General features: G+C 45.8%; 1 protein-coding gene across 2 annotated transcripts in view; it reads right to left on the bottom strand.

Annotated features, from left to right (window-relative positions):
* Positions 1-8,195: 8,195 nt before the first annotated feature.
* SYT6 (synaptotagmin 6) overlaps positions 8,196-18,168 on the bottom strand; it is a 60,519-nt gene continuing 50,546 nt past the window's right edge. The window contains exons 4-7 of one of the 2 annotated variants that reach the window (XR_012130273.1): positions 17,508-17,679; positions 16,162-16,312; positions 12,531-12,599; positions 8,196-10,958 (exon numbers count right to left, since the gene is read on the bottom strand). Coding sequence is in view for 1 of the 2 variants with exons in the window: in XM_017641024.3 (XP_017496513.1) it covers positions 10,887-10,958; positions 16,162-16,312; positions 17,508-17,679 (395 nt within the window). In the remaining variant the exon portion in view is untranslated. The remainder of the gene's footprint in view (positions 10,959-12,530; positions 12,600-16,161; positions 16,313-17,507; positions 17,680-18,168) is intronic. The other variant, XM_017641024.3, reaches the window with a different exon arrangement.

Below are 18,168 nucleotides of genomic sequence, written 5' to 3'. Positions count from 1 at the left end.
TGCAAATCATATGTTTGATAGGGATTAATATCTAGAATATATAGAGGACTCCTAAAACTCAACTGTAAGATAAATTCTAGCTGGAATAAGCAGGCAAAGAGAGGCAACAAAGGGCCAGGCAATTTATTTAAATACCCCTGGGTGAGGTTCTGTGGCCTTATTGCCAGAGGCTAGAGAAGTCACACCTGGTTAGGGAGGTGGGGCGCTTATAAGGGATTAGGAGGGGGAGGAGTGGGCAAGCTATCCTAGGGGGTGTGGAGAGGTATGATTGGCTAAAGGTGACATAATAGTCAACTAGAAACTTTTTTCTTTCCAAGAGGGAGGAGGCTGACATCTGGGTCTTAGTTGGCACATCAGGATGAAATTCAGGGAGAGCTGTCCCCTTTCTATATACAGCACAGACTTTGGGGTCTGGTCTGTTCTCCCCCTATGGCATCTCTCTGTTCTGTTTGCATGTCCTTGTTTTTCCTTTCTCCAGCCTAACATTCCAGCCTTTTGGTCATAATGGGCGACGACTCAATCTGGCTACATCCGGCTGACAAGGGGCGTCGTGGGGGTTTGAGGCTGGTATTAGGCTGAAGGAGGTGGTTCAGTGGGAGGAGGTGCATAATGGTGAAGTAACATCTGGTTGGTGGCGACCCGGGTCATCTGGGTTAGCTGCTGTTGGAGGAACCTGAGGACACAGGGGCAACTAAGAGTAAACCACAAACTGTTATTAAGGGGCCCAGTAGGGGCATTAGCCAGGCCATTATAGGGATCTGGAATTCTGGATGGAGTTTACATCTCAATGACTAGTATTAGGATTTAGTATAGATAAGACTGCATTACTGAAACAATACTTTTCTCTAAAATCACCCTTATTTTTATTAGAAGTAGTTAGATTAAGAGAATAATTAACAGTTGGCTTGATTATTTGCATAAGTGCAGCAAGAAGAGCAATTGATTACATGGGCTCTTATAACTATGCTTTGCTGGAACCTTTTGTAAGGAATTTCAGATTGGACTTTTAAGGGCCTCTTGAGGCCAGAAAGCCAAGCCAGACTTGCCATCAGGTTGTGCCTGCAGTACCTGTAGATTTGGGTGAATTCCTCTCTTCTTGAGGTTCCTGCACTTGCCAGGAAGTGACCTTCTTAACTCACCTGGTAAGGCTGCTGGGAACTCTGTAAGCAAGGTACCAGGCCAGTTCTTCCAAGGGGCTTTGTTGGCTTTATAAAGTCAACCTTAGTTCTTTAAAGCTGTCCATATCTGAGTTTACGCATGTGTTTCTCAGGTATGACATTCCACTCAAAGCCTTGGTAGTATAACCAGTGTTTTTAATTGGTCCTCTTACAAGGAAAGCAGATTCTTATTGAACTTGTGCAAATAATTATACTGCCATGAAATATAAAAATAGTTACTGAGAGTTTTTAAATTCTGGAGGGATCAGGTAGAGAGAAAAATAAAGTTTCAATTCTGCTTATAAAGGCAGTCATTTACTAAACTGTTGTCAGCTTAAGAGAAAAAGCTTAAAACACTTTATCAGCAACATCTGAAACAAAAAGTCACAAAACTATCTTCCTTAGCTTACTTAATCTTATGTAACTAATACCTGTTCTGCTGAAATCTAGTTCTTTTCTAGTGTAGGAGTAATAAAACAGTGACTATAAATGGCAAAAGACTTACAAATGACCGTGGTTAAAGATCTAATGAGAGCTTACTCTAAGACAGTTGACATAAGGAAATTGATATTTCTGTAATACAAAACATTCAGTAACAAAGTTTAGCATTATTCTCTTTGACAGTGCTTTCTAGGTAATTAAGCAGGTAAGTATATATCAGATAAATAAGCCAAATTAGTCAAATACTTTCTCTAATGAGAAAAAAATTTCTCTGACATGTTCCAGGGGCCCTCTGGAAAATATCAGAGTTAACTAGAGGCAAAAGCACCTTTTTTGAATTTGATTTTGGGAAATTGTCAGAAGAAAGTTTTAAGGCACTTGCTTAAATAGGATTATAGGATGCTATGAAGCAACACTTATCTAATTAACTAGAATGACAACAAAGTACTTCAAAGGCAAATAAAGGTTACACAGTTATTATCAAAGTTTAGCTTTTAGTTTTCTTAATATTAAGATCTCATTTTCTTAAAGACTCTGACAACTCACTGAGACTTTAAGCATAAGAAACTGCTTTGATAAAACAATTAGAAGAACTTTCTGCAGTCTTTCAATATTAAGAGCTAACAGTTAAGAAAACTTTGTCTTTTTAACTGAAAACAAAATTCAAATTTTGCTGTGTAATTGATACTGAGACTCATTTGCTTTAATTTTATATAGCATGACCATATTAAATTCTTCTACAAACTTTTTACAACTTTCTTTTATCAAAAGACATTTTTTAGCATGCAGAAATGTTTTCCTTACTACTTTAAGTAGTTTTGATCAGAACTTAAAACTATTACTTTTAACCTTCAGTGAACACTGAAAAATAGGCTACTGTAAACTGTTACACTAGCATTCTTCAGATTGATACATTTATGAATGTATATTATCATTTTTGGAAATGTGCTTTATAGCACAATTTCTTATTAGGTACAAAATATGTCTAACTTAGCAAACTTTAAGAATTTTGGTTACTACAAAAATTCTCAGACTGTTTGCATATATATATATACTGTTATACATTAATACAGTATTATTATTAAGATATTTATTTGCTAGGCTTGTTTACTTATTTTTAGCAACTACATTAGATTACTTACAAAACTTTTACTGAATGTTAGACAAAGCTAAGCTTTTAAGCATTTTACTCCTAAAAGATTTAGCAGATAACACTGAACTAAATGACCTTAGGTAAACTTGGGCAGCTGATAACAACAAGGACATGCCCGCCTCAGCTAAACTCATATTAGCTTTCATGCTTAACATTTTTTTTTACTAGATTCTCTGGAAGTTCCTAGAATGCTCAATCTTCACAAGCGCTTGTTTTTAAATAAAATATTTTTCATTTATACACTTAGACACACAAACGTACAAACTGAGATACAACGACTACAGTCAGCAACACTTTTTTCATAAAAACATATACACAGATAGACAAACCAATACAAAGACTTAAGTTACTGATATCCATTTGCCGTCTCTCTTCTCAGCTTCTTGTCTGTGGCTTCTGGAACTAGAGGGCGGGAGGGGCGTGTTCTGGTGGGGGAAGAGGGCGGTGAGGGTGGAAGGAGAGGGGGAGGGGGTGGTGCAGCCACCAGAAGAGGAGAGTAGGACAACAGCATGGTTGAGAATGCAGGACTTTAAGATGGAGGCGACACGTGGGAAGACAAAGGACTTAGAGATGGTGGTGGAGAGAGGGGGAGGGGATTGTGAGCTGAGGGAGGTGGGCGACTGAGGTTTTCTGGCACATCTGAAAGGGAAGAAGGACTGGGCAGAGTAAGAGGCTGACAATCTTTAACTGGAGATCGGGCCAGGAGAACTTGAGTTATAGAACACTTAACATAAAGGCTTTGATGGGAGTGCAAAGTCTAAAAAGCCTGCACATATGGGATTTCATTCTACTTTCTGCTCCGGTGGCAATAATTAGTTAAGTCAGTGAGGAGGCTAAAATCAAAAGTTCCCTCAGGGGGCCAGCGAGATTGGTTGTCCAAGGGATACTGAGGCCTGGCCTCAGAGCAAAGGAAGACTAACTTCCGTGTGCGGACTTCCCGGGACAAATATAGAGTAGCCAGATTAGAAATGAGACACCACAGCGGGATCTGAGCCTCTGATTTCATGGGCTGGTTCCTCATGTCTGTGACCACTTCCCAAAAAATATCCCACTAAGAGGAGCACCCAGCATCCCAAGTACACTAAGTCAGGGGAGATGGCCTGGGAGCCTGGGTGAGGGATGTCTCCCCCACCGCAGGGCCAGGGGCGAGTATCCCGGATACTCACAACAGATGGGCTGAATGCCCGGACCTGGACGTAGCTACGATTTCGGATGGACCAGGTGAAACGGAGTTAGGAAGGGAAGCAGAGTGGGGGAAACTGAGGGACTCACCAGAAAATAATCTATGCAGCGGAGAGCAGGCTGAGGTCCTGGGTCGAGGAAGAAGGGGGCGGGGCCACTGATGGCCGATCGGGGCCTCACGCTCACACTCCTCCCGGGTTTCGGCACCATATGTAAGATAAATTCTAGCCGGAATAAGCAGGCAAAGAGAGGCAACAAAGGGCCAGGTAATTTATTTAAATACCCCCGGGTGAGGTTCTGTGGCCTTATTGCCAGAGGCCAGAGAAGTCACACCTGGTTAGGGAGGTGGAGCGCTTATAAGGGATTAGGAGGGGGAGGAGTGGGCAAGCTATCCTAGGGGGTGTGGAGAGGTATGATTGGCTAAAGGTGACATAATAGTCAACTAGAAACTTTTTTCTTTCCAAGAGGGAGGAGGCTGACATCTGAGTCTTAGTTGGCACATCAGGATGGAATTCAGGGAGAGCTGCCCCCTTTCCATATACAGCACGGACTTTGGGGTCCGGTCTGTTCTCCCCCTATGGCATCTCTCTGTTCTGTTTGCATGTCCTTGTTTTTCCTTTCTCCAGCCTAACATCAACAACAATAAAACCTAATTCAAAAATGAGGAAAATACTTCAATGGCCATTTTTCTAAAGAAGATATACAAATAGACAGTAAGTACATAAAAACATACGCAACACTGTGAATCATTAGGAAAATGCAAATCAAAACTACAATGGAGATACCACTTCATACCCATGAGGATATCTACCATCAAAAAACAAACAACCAAACAAACCCCAAAATAAGTATTGGTGAGAATGTGGAGAAACTGGAACTTCTGTGTACTCCTTGTGGGAATGTAAAATGAGGCGACCACTATAGAAAACAATATGGTGGCTCCTTAAAGTATTAAAAATAGAATTACCATCTGAGCCAGCAATTCCCATCTGCATATAATCCCAAAGGAATTGAAAGCTGGGACGTAAAAAGAGATTTGTACTCCTGTATTTACAGCAGCATTATTCACAGAACAGAGAAAGGTGGAGGCAACCCAGTGCTCAATGATGGATGAATGGAAAAAATGCAGTATGTACATACAATAGAATATTAGTCTTAGAAAGAAAGGAAATTCTAACACATATTACATGAATCTTGAAGACATTATGCTAAGTGAAATGATCCAGACATAAAAGGACAAATATCATATGATTCCACTTATATGAGGTACCTAGAATAGTCAAGTTTATAGGGACAGAAAATAGAATGATGGTTGCCAGGTGCTAGAGGGTGGAGGGAATGGGGAGCTTCGGTTTAATGGATACAAAGTGTCAGTTTTGCAAGATGAAGGAAGTTGTGTGGAAGGATGGTTGGTGGTGGCGGCTGCATAACAATGTGAATATAGTTAAAGCCACTGAACTGTACACTTAAATATGGTTCAAATGATAAATTTTACGACATGCATATTTTACCACAATTTTTTAAAAAGGCAAGAGCATAATTGAGGGGGGAAGATAGAAGTGGGTCCTTGCAAATATGAGTGAAAATAGATTTGTGAATTAAGTTATGTTTAAGCACTTTGGATTAACTTGTTATGAACAATCATTTTATGAAGCTCTTGATTGATCTGTTTTTGTCCATGAGCATTCTCATCAATCAGCTTTGCTTGGGCACACCTGCATTATTATTCACATCACTTTCTTTTTCCTTGACCTCTAAATGCTGATGGTTCCTGAAGAAGCTTTCTTTGAGAGTCTCCTTGTCTACTTGTACCCACGTGGCAGTGTCAGCCTCCTGTCTCCACATCTCATTTTGGTGTGTAAGCTTTCTATAAATTAACATCTCCCAGCTAACCTCTGCCCAAGCTGCATGTTGAATGGCAGCTGTCTGCTACGCATCCCTCCAACATCTCAGATTCGGTCTGGCCCAAATCAGACTCATCATTTTACCTTGTTCGGCTGAGTTCTGGTTTCTACTGAAGGTGCCATTCTTTTTCTGGTGCCTCAAGCATAAAAACATACAATACTTTGAATCCCCCTCCCTTCTCCCTGTCTTCCAGGTGTGCTCAGCTGTCAGCCCCCTGTGTTTTCCAACTGTGACCACCACATCCTGCACAGGTGCCCTTGCTTCCCTGGCACTGCTTATGCCTAGCTGAGCCCTCTGTCACCCGCTTGGGTGGCCGGCTGCAGCTCCCCAATGCTCTTTTCACCTCCAGACTCTCCTTGCAGGCTCCCCACAGCTGTGCTGGGGAGAGGCCAGTCCTGATCCCTGTACTAGGGAATCAGACATCAGCACAGGGCTCACTTCGAAGAGGAGCGGGACACAGGACAAATCATGAAGTCCCTAGGGGCTGAGAAATAGCCCAAGGAGGTGAGGCTGGGTAAGTGGGTGAGATCTGGCAGCTAGACGGCTTTTCAAAATCACGCAAGTCTTGCCATTCCAGGTGATCAGCTCATTAGGGAGCAAAAGCCAAGCAAGCAAAGGAGAGAGAAGGGGCTGGAGACCCACTGCCCAGTGAGGAAGCTGGAAGAACCAGGCAGGGGCCAGGCTATAGCCTACAGCGTGAGGTTCAGGGCAGGGTCCTGGACAGAAGGTGGCACACTGCCCGGGAGGCTAGGCTGTTGTGCTCAAGGGGTTACTGAGCTCCCCTGGACTCAGAGGACTCGGCAGCCCTGGAAGCCACTCCACTCTGGGCCTTCACCTGTTTGGGACTCCAGCCTAGAATGTGCCCCACCTCATGAATTCCACATCCCCAAATCCTACACCTCCTTAAAAAGCAGAGATCAGACACCCGTTCTTTCTCGAAGCTGTTTCTCCTTCCACCGGACTGAGATACTCTTTCTTGAACTTTTGTAACCTTTTATTTCATCTCCCTTCCTGCACTTATCACTTTATACCTTGGATTATAGTTACTTATATTGCCAATTTACTAGACTAAAAGGCTTTTTTTGGTGGGCAAGATTCAAGCCTGAGGCTAGCTCAGTTGTGTGGCTCAATATGCAGCCCTTGACTTTATTCAACAATGAATAGACTAGTTTCTCCTTATCTGTTTCTCTGGACCAGCCATTGGGTAGCTGCCTGACTCTATGGGTCTGCTAACTTTGCTGTGGTCTTCCCAAGTGTTGCTTACCAAATATCTACAGTTCCTATTCCCCTGCGCTTGAACCCCTCATGTTTTAGGGGTCCACTTGCACAGTTCTGGGCAGTGAACTGTGAAGGGAAGTGACTTGTGTTCCTCCTGGGCCAGAACACCGAGGCCAGCATGAGACCCTTCTGATCGCTCACCTCCTTCAGGGATGACAACTAGCGATACACAAGATGTTGCCTGCTCTGGCACCCGGGTCCCCATGAACGAACCTGATGAGCAGAGCCTCCGTCCCCCAGCCCCTGCTGCCATGTGAAGGGCACCTAGCACAGATGAGAAATAGGCCTTTGTTGTCTTCAGCCACTGACCCCTGAAGGTTGTGACTGTGGCATAACCCAGCCCAGCCAGCCAGACACATTCACCCTGTTGGTCGATCTGCTCTAGATAGGACCAGGACATCACCGAATCCCACTGGCTGATGGGTGACCCAGTGGCAGGCAGAAGCAAGGAGAAGCCACATCTTTAGGCAGCAGAGTGCTTCTCTCAGCAGTTCAGTTCCCTCAGAGGCATCTCACTGTGGAGTGCCAATAATTTAGATGCACATGTGCAAGACCCAATGGTATCTTGCACTTTCCTCTCTACAGGCTGCCTTCTAAATTAATTAAAAGCCAGGGGTAAGCATAGAGTATATTCTATTAAATTAGAATGTTCTTTTTAAATCTTTGAATCTGCAACAAGATTTTCTCAGCACCCAGCCAAGTTATGTTTTATGAGAGTTAGCAGGATTCCGCTCCTGGTGGGCAGAAGCAACACACTTCCCAGATATGAGTGTGACCCACTTCCCTGGAGAAGCTTCGGCATCTGGAGGGGCTGCTTGTTGAGATGAACAGCTGAGGAAACAGCAGATCCCTGCACACCTGAGCCAGAGGCCTGACAAAACACGGGTGGATTCTAGCCTTCTGGGGTATGTAGGTATTCCATGGGCAGGATAAATAACAGACAAGCCTTCTGCAGGACCTCTGATTAAAGGGAAGTGGCTATGTGAAGCAAAGATTAAAAATCAAAGCTTTGTAGTGTCCTCCTATGTGCATGCTGACTGCTCAACCTCAGGAACACACAATGACAAGAGAAACGGGCAAGAGACAGAGATTTAATTGAATAAAAACTCCAGGCTGTGACAGGGGTGGGAAGACACAGAGCAGTAATTAACAACATAATTTTTTAAATGATGATGCAATTAATTAACATCCTGAGTGGGAGGGGGGGAGGCATCTTTCATTCCAGAAACACTGCCAAATAAAGGAGAAGGGAACTTAGCATTTTTAAAAAACCATCTATGTGCAGAAAAGCCTAGCTATGGTGACTTCAGCAAGGCTCACACACCAACCAAAGAAAGACGTTCCTCATGGCAGAGGAAGCTAGCAAATGAGTCAACCTGGTGTTTCATTTTGTTCTGAAACTTGTAATTCATTTTATTCTCCTCTGTGAGGGGGAGAAACTGGGCTAGGTAATGAAGTTGGCTGTCATTTAGGTTTCATTCATGCTGCAGGCTGAGAACTGTGTCCCCTGAGGATGCTGGGGGTGGGCTCCAGGAGCTGAGAGCACTCCTGGGAAGGTGGGGAGCTGGCTCCTGAGCATGTAGAAATTTACCAGGTCTGTTGTAGTAGGCTTGGTAGCAGTTGGTTAGGGCAGGCAGGGGGCTGACCATTATCTGCCTCAGGAAATGATTTTACACAGCCATTGAGAGGCTCACTCATGTGAGATGGCTGCTTGGACATGAGGAATTTCTGAGACCGATGAGTATTCCATGATTTACACTGATCACACTCCTTCCCTGAAGGGTTAAGTGGACGTCCTCATCTGCCTACAGATTTGAAGATGATAGCTGGACCTGCATTTTTGAGTTCATTTCTGGAAGGATCCGCTCACACTAATTTCTGGGCTCCTTATGACCCAGGAAACTCAACTGCTCCCTTCATAGTTGCAGGACCCTCTGCATCTGCTCAGTGATTGGGATGGCCATCTTGATGGGGTCATTCTAGAGTCAAGAATCAGAATGAAGTTTACAGCCTGCTGGGAGTCTTGTCATGACCTCTAGAGTGAAGGAGAGAGACCTTCGCTCTCAAGAACATCCAGTTGCAGGGCTGCCTGACTAGGAAGGCCTATCAGTCACAAGACATTTGGAGAGAAAAGAAAACTTATCTTTATACCAGTGATATATTTGCCCATAGCCAAAAGGCTCATTATAAGAATTTGGGTTTCTAAGCTGAAAACTTCTGTGACCATAATATCCTGTACCTTATGCTCAATCTAGCCATTGTTAGGACCAGAAGACACCACCCAAAGTTATGTCAGCAGAGAAACCTGATAGTTTGGCTTACAATAGGGTTACTTTATTTAGTGCTGCTCCTAAAGCGTGACACATATGAAAAATGAGACACAAGGTGTGTGAACAGCTTTTATGTTCTTGACCTACCATTTTTGAAAGATGGGATTCTTTCCAAGCAGACTTCCCTCTTTCAGATCACACACAGAGATCTGGAAATAGGCATGGTGTAGTCACAGGCTGAAATGGAAACTCCCTTCCACGCATTTTCCAGGGCTGTACAGACTGAGATTGAGCAAATCAACTTAGCTATAGGGGGTTGGTGGGAAGGCCACTATTAACTCAACAGAAATGTACTATTACAATACAGAGTAGTTAAAACATTATTTTTCCTAAACTGAATTTGGCCTAAGGTAAAGATCTAAAGGAAAAAAACCTTCACTACCACTGAAACAAACAAATATTGAAGTACTTAGTAATTTATGGAACTAAAATTTAAGATGAATATTGTCCCAGAATCAAGGGGGCTAAAATAGACTTACATTGATCTGGTTTCAATCAAGAGACTGTTCATAGAAAGATGGACTCGTGCTATTACTTGGATTTCATAACTGCCCATTCAGAAGACATTTTTATCTAGGTTTTTCTTTGATGTGCTTAGGCATTTTAAAGAGCTGCACAATACTCCATAGAATTTTAAAGCTACGTTTAACACAGAAATCCTCCTGGAACATATGTGCCTACTTTTCTTTACAACGAAGGTTATTTCTGAGACCAAAGATACTGTTTTCAAACAAATGTGGTCATTAACTGTGGCGTGCCAGAAAACATATGGCATGTTACTTTCAGCAGAATCATTCCTAAAGAAAGTGACTAAGTTCCCATGAGGTAACAAGACATTTTCAATTCATGAGGAAGGGGAGCAAGGAGCTCGGCAGGACCAGCTGAAGGCTCACAGACACCTCAGAGTGGCCATAATTCCAACAGGCCCCCAAGAGTCCACATCTCCATTTATGTCACACCAGCGAAGAGCTTCTAAGAGTCAGAATTAACCTTGTAAGACTCTTTCACCAGTTTGCACCATTCCTGCAGGCCACTGAAAAAGCACACAGCTCCACAGCTCACTCTTCCTCCTTCTCCAGGGCTGTGGAGCTTGGTGGAGACACAAAATGGAACTTAAACCACCTCTTTGGAAAAGACGACTATTTTACACTGTTTTAGAGAACTCCCCTCTTCATTTTGTCCTACTTTTTTTTCTCCTTTTCTTGGCAGCAGATCCATAAGAAGTGAAAACCACAGAAAACATCACCTTGGGAGACAGAAAGACTAAGACAGCTCTGACCACACAACAAGAGCCTGGGCCTTGACCTACATGGGGCAGTTAAGACTCTGGAGTTGGAGACATGCTGTCACTGCCCCCGCCGCTGCACAGCACTGTGTAGACAGTTGAACAAGTGCAGAAAGAGCACTGCTGAGTCCCGTTTGCATCGTGCGGCCGTGAGCTCATGGTGTCGGAGGTGGTTTTGGAGATGGGCACGAGCTCTCGCTGTCGAAGCTGGCAGCTCGGCCCTGCCACTGTGGAGAGGAGACAAAGCCTGTTAGTGGTTGCTGAGGCTATTTACATTTCAACTTCCAAAACTTATCTGGCCCATGCACTGAATTCACCTTTCCCAGCTTTTCATAAGCTTTCTTAAATTTTGCTGTCAGCCAGCCATGCACAACATAAAGAAAACAGCTTTAGAGCTTCTTCTTTGGAATACCTGATTTTTGAAAGAAGACCTACTGCAGAGATGATTAAAGCTTCCTCCACTGTGTGTGTGTTCATGAGGCGCTATGAGTGAACCATTTCTGAGTGCTTCAGCCATTTTTCATACTGAGAATCAGATTATGGTAGCAGCCGAAGAGGCAGTCTGCAAAGGTTGCCCTGACTGCCAAGAACCCAGGATCATGAATTATTAGCAATTTGTCTGGGAGCTGTTAGTACAGCTCAAAACCTGATATTGCTTTAGCTCTGGGCTCTCGTGTTCAGTCTTAATGCTTCCTATGGGCATTCCCTCCCAACAGGCGAAGAGGGAGGAGGTGGGGAGCCAGCAGCCCCTTTCCCTTTCTGACGCCTCCGCCCTCTCTCCCAGCTCTCCGTCTCTCAGGCTGCCTCCTCAGCCTGACCCTAATCCCTCTGTGAAAGGTGAGGTCATGAGGCATGATGGAGTGGAGGAGAGAGCTGAGGGTGGAAGGACCCCTGCTTGGGCGGCTCAACCCTTCTTTAAACGGGAAAGCCAGTCATACCGGAGCAGTGTGATCTGGGCAAGGATCTGACCCTGTGAGTGTGGACCCATCTGGGGGGCTGTGTGACTTCAAAGTGAGTCAGCCTCCACCACTCACTCCATCCTGTCTGTGAGCTGAGGAGACCTCCTCAGTACTCTCCTGCATGCCTGCGGGATGAGGCGCCAGGGAGAGAGGTAAGGCAGGTGATCAAGATGGCCTTTCTGAGCTGAAGAGCAGCCCCTTCTGCTTCTCATGAACCCTAGGGGTCGCCATTGCAGAGTGATGGGGCCAGATAGAAGCTGCACAACGCACTGTGTGTGTATGGGGATGGGATGGCAAAGGATGCAGTTCCCCTGCCAACACAGCCGTTTCCAGACAGAGCTGGGCCACGAGGATAGACCATTGCCATTTAGCATCTCCTCTGGGAGACCCACAGTGCTATATAGCCCACCAAACACCTACCTGCTCCCCAGTCTAAGGAGGGCCTCTGGTATCCCTCTCCAGCCTTAGTTCTTCCTTACTGCTCCCTGACAGGCCAACCTGCAGACCTCTCTAACCACAGGCTGGCCCAGCAGGTATATCACCATTCTGTCACCTGGACCTGCGCAACCGTAGCTTGCTGGACCTGCAGGCAGCCCTGGGGCATCCTCCACTCTGACTTTCTTGTTCTTGCAGGTAAGTAGACCAAGACCCGGATGGGAAAGTCAGGACATAGCTAGTTAGGGGCAGAGCCAGGATCTGAAACCAGGTCTCCTAACGCCACCTCAGTGCTCTCCCACTCCATCCTGCTGCCATCTTGGCATCTGGCCACACCAGGGGAAGAAAGAGACACAACATGGAAGAAGAAACCCTAACCTTGTTGGGTCCGCACCAGGTACTTACTCCTAACTCCAGGTGGCAGTCTCTCTGCTGGCAGCATCCACGTGAATGAAATCACAACCGAGGGTTTCCCTGGTGAAATATTTTGGATAAATAAATGCCTGGTTGTTGAGCCCATTATGACTTCTGACTCAAGTGTTTCTTAACCAGAAGGTGACATAAGATGATTACTAATGCTTTCATTTAACAGACCTTCATTTTAGGAGTTCTACTTTTTCTGTTACAATCTTTCGTGTTGGTGAAAGGTACATTGTAATTACTGGCTTCTCCCCTGGGGTAAGCATGCCACTTAAACAGCCTGATTGATAGGCCAGTTCAGAGGAGAAAAAACTAAAGGGCCACACAGAGTACCTTTTTTCCCTTCACATAAAGCCAAAGAGAAGTCACACGGAGCATAATTGTTTATCCAGGACAAATGAAGAGAGCACACTGGCTTCCCTGCAAGTTCCTGATTTTTCCTATGAAGATAAACAAAGGAAGGAGATGGGGTTCACGGACAATGGGAAGGCGAATGATTCCGGCAGGCTCATCATGCTGGCTCTGAAACAGCTGAGAGGTGGTCTTTGGCACACAGAAAGATGACCAGTCCAGGGTGGTTGTGTAAGAGTTTTTATTGTTCTAAAATGGGTCACGTTCCAACAGAAATCTAAAATGTCTGGCACATGAGATGATCTAAGCATGGCCCTTCATAATGAAACGCCTTGGAGGAGGTCGCTGGTCGACCTGGGCTCTGAGAGTGGTGACGGCAATGATATGCAGCACCCGGCAGGAGAGCTGAGCGGGAGGGGGCCCCCACCGCTCCTGGGGAAGGATGCTGGCTCTGGCTTAATCAATTCTTACTCATGAAACAATCCCAGCAGGGAAAAATACCTTCTCAGCTAATTTGTTCTCCTCAACCTTATTTTACAACCCCAAACTAGTGAGCAAGTACGGTGCCCTCTGTTCTCATTAATAAAAGAGAAATGATCACAGCACTTGAAACTCCACTAAGAAAGGTGCAATATAAATAGAGAGTGCTTTACAGATATAATGTCATTTATCTTCCCAGGAGCTGGAGAGTATGATTTCTTTATGTATTGTACAAACGGGAGGAACAAGTTCCAGGAGCAAGACTCTTACTCAGTGTCCAGAAGACTAAAAGGCATGCAGGATGTGAGCTCTAAGCATGATTTAAATGTTCAAGTACAAATGACTAGTGCGAGGTTTATTTATTGTTTACCTAGTAGGTTTTTAAGTGCACTTTTATAAAGATACTTAAACTGTGGGTACTAAACATGTAGGTATAAATTTTTACTTGCGTTGATGAAACCCCACGTGACCAAGAGGAATGTCATTTTCTGCTTCTTCATACAGAGAAATGATCATTTGAGCAGAAAATGGTAGGATAGTGAGTGAGGGAAGCAGCAGTCTCCGGAGCTTGGTGTGTGCGGTCAAAAAAAGTAAACCCAAAGGATATATGAATCAATCTATTCTCTTGGTTTTCCATATACTGTTGCTTTTCCTTTACGGTCTCATCAAATATTCATTTTCGAGGGCTTGATTCTACTTTATCTTTCTTTCCTTTGTTGTCTGGGCTAGTGAGTCAGACTTCTCAAAGAAACAGACTTGGAATCAATTATTGGGCTTAATTAGGTTGTATTCATCATGGAGAGTGATTCTGGGGCCGAGTCCCAGCACCTCCGCGCTGCCCCGCACCCCACCCCCAACACCAGCGGCAGCTGGGCGGTTACTTCCAGCTTGGGCGGGACAGACCAGCCTGGACACAGCGCTGGGTTCTTGCAGATCAAAGATAAGAAAGGCGGTGCAAGATACAGGCTCACCTGCCATCACCGGTCATGCAAGCTCAGTTACCTAGAAAAGTGGAGACGGGAAGAGCCCACCCCATCATTTCACCAATAGGAAACTGAAGACCAGAGGAGGGCAGTGAGGTGCTTGAGGCCCTGCAGCCCACCAGAGGCTTCTTAGCTCCCGTTCTGTGCCCCTGCCCTAAACCTCCATGAATATTTGAGTATACTTAGTCTATTCTTGAACATCTCCTAAAGATTTTGACAAGGGGAGGGGCCAAGGCGCCCTGCGTGGGTTAAATCAACCCTGCCCTCAGGCAGGCGCCAGATGCCTCCAGACTACTTAGAGTTTTACCCAGTAGCTGCCTCCTATGTAGGTGGAGGCAGGTCTGGGTACGTGACCCACACCCTGCAGAGAGGGCCTTCTGGAAAACAGGGGCCTGGAGCTCCCGGGGGTGGGGGGATCTGAGCGCCGAGGGGCTGGCCTCACTCATTACAGCTCCACGGCTGTGGTAAAATCAAGGCAACCACAAGACAGGACCCGGACAGGAACTCGGTGTCTGTGCCTTACTGCTCCCATCAGGCCTCAAAGGCAAAGCAAAGCTCACACCTTCCTGGGGAGGTAAATCAATTAGCCTGGCTCCCTGGAGGCCTCTGACTCCCACAGAATTCCACGTGTCCAGTCTCCTCAGCTCTCTCCTGAGACACTTCACGCTGCTGCAAACAGGTGGAAATAGGTTTGCCCACCCTGACGACAGGGAGCCATCAGATCCTAGGTTTGCTGCCATCACCTCTTCTGTGTCACAGAACATGAGCATTACTTTGCTTTTAAGGAGACTCTGCTTTTAAGGACACTGCTTTTAAGCCAAGGGGCCATGTGGTATAAGGGTTAAAGCTTTATTTTTCTATTGTGTTATATTTTCCAATTTTATGTAGCTCTCTACACTTCCTGGGCTTAAAGCCTGTTAAGATGAGTGAATGATCACCTGGCTCTCTAGGATATGGATTAGGGTATGAGATATGCAAAATGAGACTTAACATTTGGCTGGCTACAGCAGGGTCCCTAACCATTTGGGAGAAAGCAGGCCTGGGGGCCTCCAACGGGATAAACTGCAGAATTTTAAGGTGGTAAAGTTTGGTGGAGGTGGGGCAGGCTGTAAATATCACTGGAAAGGACATTTTCTTTGCAGTTGAGAGAGAAGTGACTGGCTCAAAATTATACCGGTCAGAAGGGGTCAAGATTGGAGCCCAAGTCTCCGTACTCTGGGCAGTGCCGTGTACATTACGTCTCAATTAGGACCCAGCCACAAAGGGTGACATCTTGAAGCCATACCCTTCCCCAACAATGGAGAGAACCAGCATTCCGGAGGGCAGAATCCTCTCTAGCAATATCCATCCACACAATGAAAACCGCCACAGGACGGCCTGGATAGAGCCTCATGAAGCTTCCTGCTTTGACAGGGGCAGAATTTCTTGCCAAGTTCTGATCTCACCCCCTTGGGGCTTTCTCCTAAAGGACTGATTGGCCCAGGGGCTTTGTGAAAGCATTCTAGGCCTGGCAAGGCGATGCTGCTGGGAAAGCTTCCTCCAGATTTTTCTTTTCCATTTAGAACTCAGTGTTGCTCTCATTATGCTGAACACCAAAGGCTTTTTGTCAGGCAGCTTTCCCCCCTCTTCCTCCATTTCCTTCCTGCCTGTCACGCACTGGGTGAGAAGCCCATGGCCCCCATCCCCCCATCCCCCAGGAAGGACCCATGAAGACGGCAAGGTCTCACTGCAGCCGATTGCCATTCTCCAGCCCACGCTGCCATGCAGCAAACATGCCAAGGGACAAGCACCACCTCACCCACCTCTTTGAAGGATTTCTTTACCTCCACCAAGGAGTGCCAGTGGGCGATGGGCTTCCGTGGATACGCCAGCATCTCGTTCCAGTGGTCCCTGCCCAGGCCTTCAGCGTTGATCCCCACTCGACAGACCCCTATGATCTCGTTGTGGCCCACTCTGAGGGAGAGACATAGGCTCCGGTATTGGTGAGCAGACATGCACTCAGAAAGGGAGATCCGGGGGTCTGGAACCCTGCCCAGTGATTTCACTCAAGGCTGAGCTCTGAAAACAGATGCTGGGCAGGGCCTCAGGGGGCCAGCGGCAGTGAGACTTTGCCCAGCCTCCTTGAGTGGGCATTGGACACAGACAGATGAGCAAAGGTTATAAGCATGTTTAGAATCTCAGGAAATGGTGGTCAGATGGCCTGGCTTTGGGGAGTGGGAGAGTTTAAGTGTCTTCACTTCTTAGACTCAGCTGCCGCATCACACCCTTGCTTGAGACATCGCATTTGGAAATAAATCAACTTGCTCTGAGCATCATTTCTCCATACCCCCAGTGGTTGGGATGTGATTTATTCACTCAGCAAGAACATCCATCATCACCCAAGTATGTTCACCAAGCACCTATTATGCCTGAGAACTTGTGCTAAAAATCCTGAATTGAGGCTTTACTGTGTGGGTGTTTTCTCCCTCAGCTAAGTGGTGACTGAAGAAGGAGTCTTGGTGGCTGGAGTAGTTGGAGAATATTTTTGAGCCAGCCTTGATGCAAGAGCAGGATCTGGATAAGTGGAAGAAAAGAAATACATCCCAAGAATGGGAAATCACATTGGATGTATTGCTGGGTCCAGATTACAGGAGGCCTTGGGACTCCAGGGGAAGAGCCTAGATAACAGGAGCTAAGGGCAGGTCCAGGAAGAAAGTGGTCTTTTAGAGAGGTGTGCCTTTAGTATGTTGGCTGGACTGAGTGAGGCCAAGAGTGATGGGGAAGATATCAGCTAGGAGGCTCACAGCCACCCCAAGTGGAGTGGTAGTAGCAGCAGAGATGGAGAGAAGAGAGAGTCATTTTAAAGGATGGATGATCAGACTTGATGCCAGACAGAGGAGCAGGAATAGTCAGGGGTGAATTCAGGGAAAATGATGGGTGGAGGAGCCTCTGATGGAAATGGGCTTGCTGGAAGCCAAAGCTTGAGCTTCTGCTTAGGGAGACATTCCTGCTCTTCTCCCAACTCCTGCATCCTTTTTGGGTGGAGCCAGGTTTGAGGCCAGTGGGCTCCTGAGCCCTGAACCACATGGTTCAAAGTCAAGGAGCCCTGAGCCGTACTGGACTGGGGGTGAGGGACAGGGAATCACAGCCCTCTGGGATCCATACCTACCGATCATAATCCATAACCGAGATGAGCAAGCTGACTTGATCCATGTTTTCTGGGGGAATGTCAAAGATGATAGCCTCATTGTAGACAGGATTAAGAGTGTTCTTCTTTATAGTTGTTTTCTTCTTCTTCAGTCTCCGCCCATCACAAAGCAGGGACACTTTGACATATGGATCTGTGCCAATGGGGATAACAGGAAGGGAGCATATTAAGCAGATGCCCTTGAACATCATTTGCTGCAGAGGGATAGAAGCCCCAGACCTACTGTTGCTTATCAGATGGTAACAGTTGGTTGTTAAGATAATTAAACCACCTTGTATTTATGTTGCACACCTGTCTCTGAGGACACTCCATGCTTAATAAACACAAAGTCTTTAGCAACCTCAGGATTCTTGGGAGAGTGCTTAATGGACTTTTACTAATGGGGAAGCTGGCCTCAAATCAGACCGGACACATGTCAATGGGTAATGTGGTTCATGGCCCTAAATCTTGGCTCCGTGGTAGCCAGCTTACTCTAAAAGGTAGTGCTGAACAAAGGCATTCTCTCTTTTTCACCTATGTGGAGCCCTTTCTCTGGGGGGGTCTTGTCAGCATTATTAATCAAAGGGTGAGGGAGGTAAAGATAGAACTTGGTAACACCCATGGAGTAGCAACCGGTCAGAGC

Source organism: Manis javanica, chromosome 4 (genome assembly GCF_040802235.1).
Source record: "Manis javanica isolate MJ-LG chromosome 4, MJ_LKY, whole genome shotgun sequence".
NCBI classification, from domain to species: domain Eukaryota; kingdom Metazoa; phylum Chordata; class Mammalia; order Pholidota; family Manidae; genus Manis; species Manis javanica.
The sequence above is the reverse complement of the archived record's forward strand: the minus strand, read 5'-3'. Positions and strand labels throughout refer to the sequence as shown.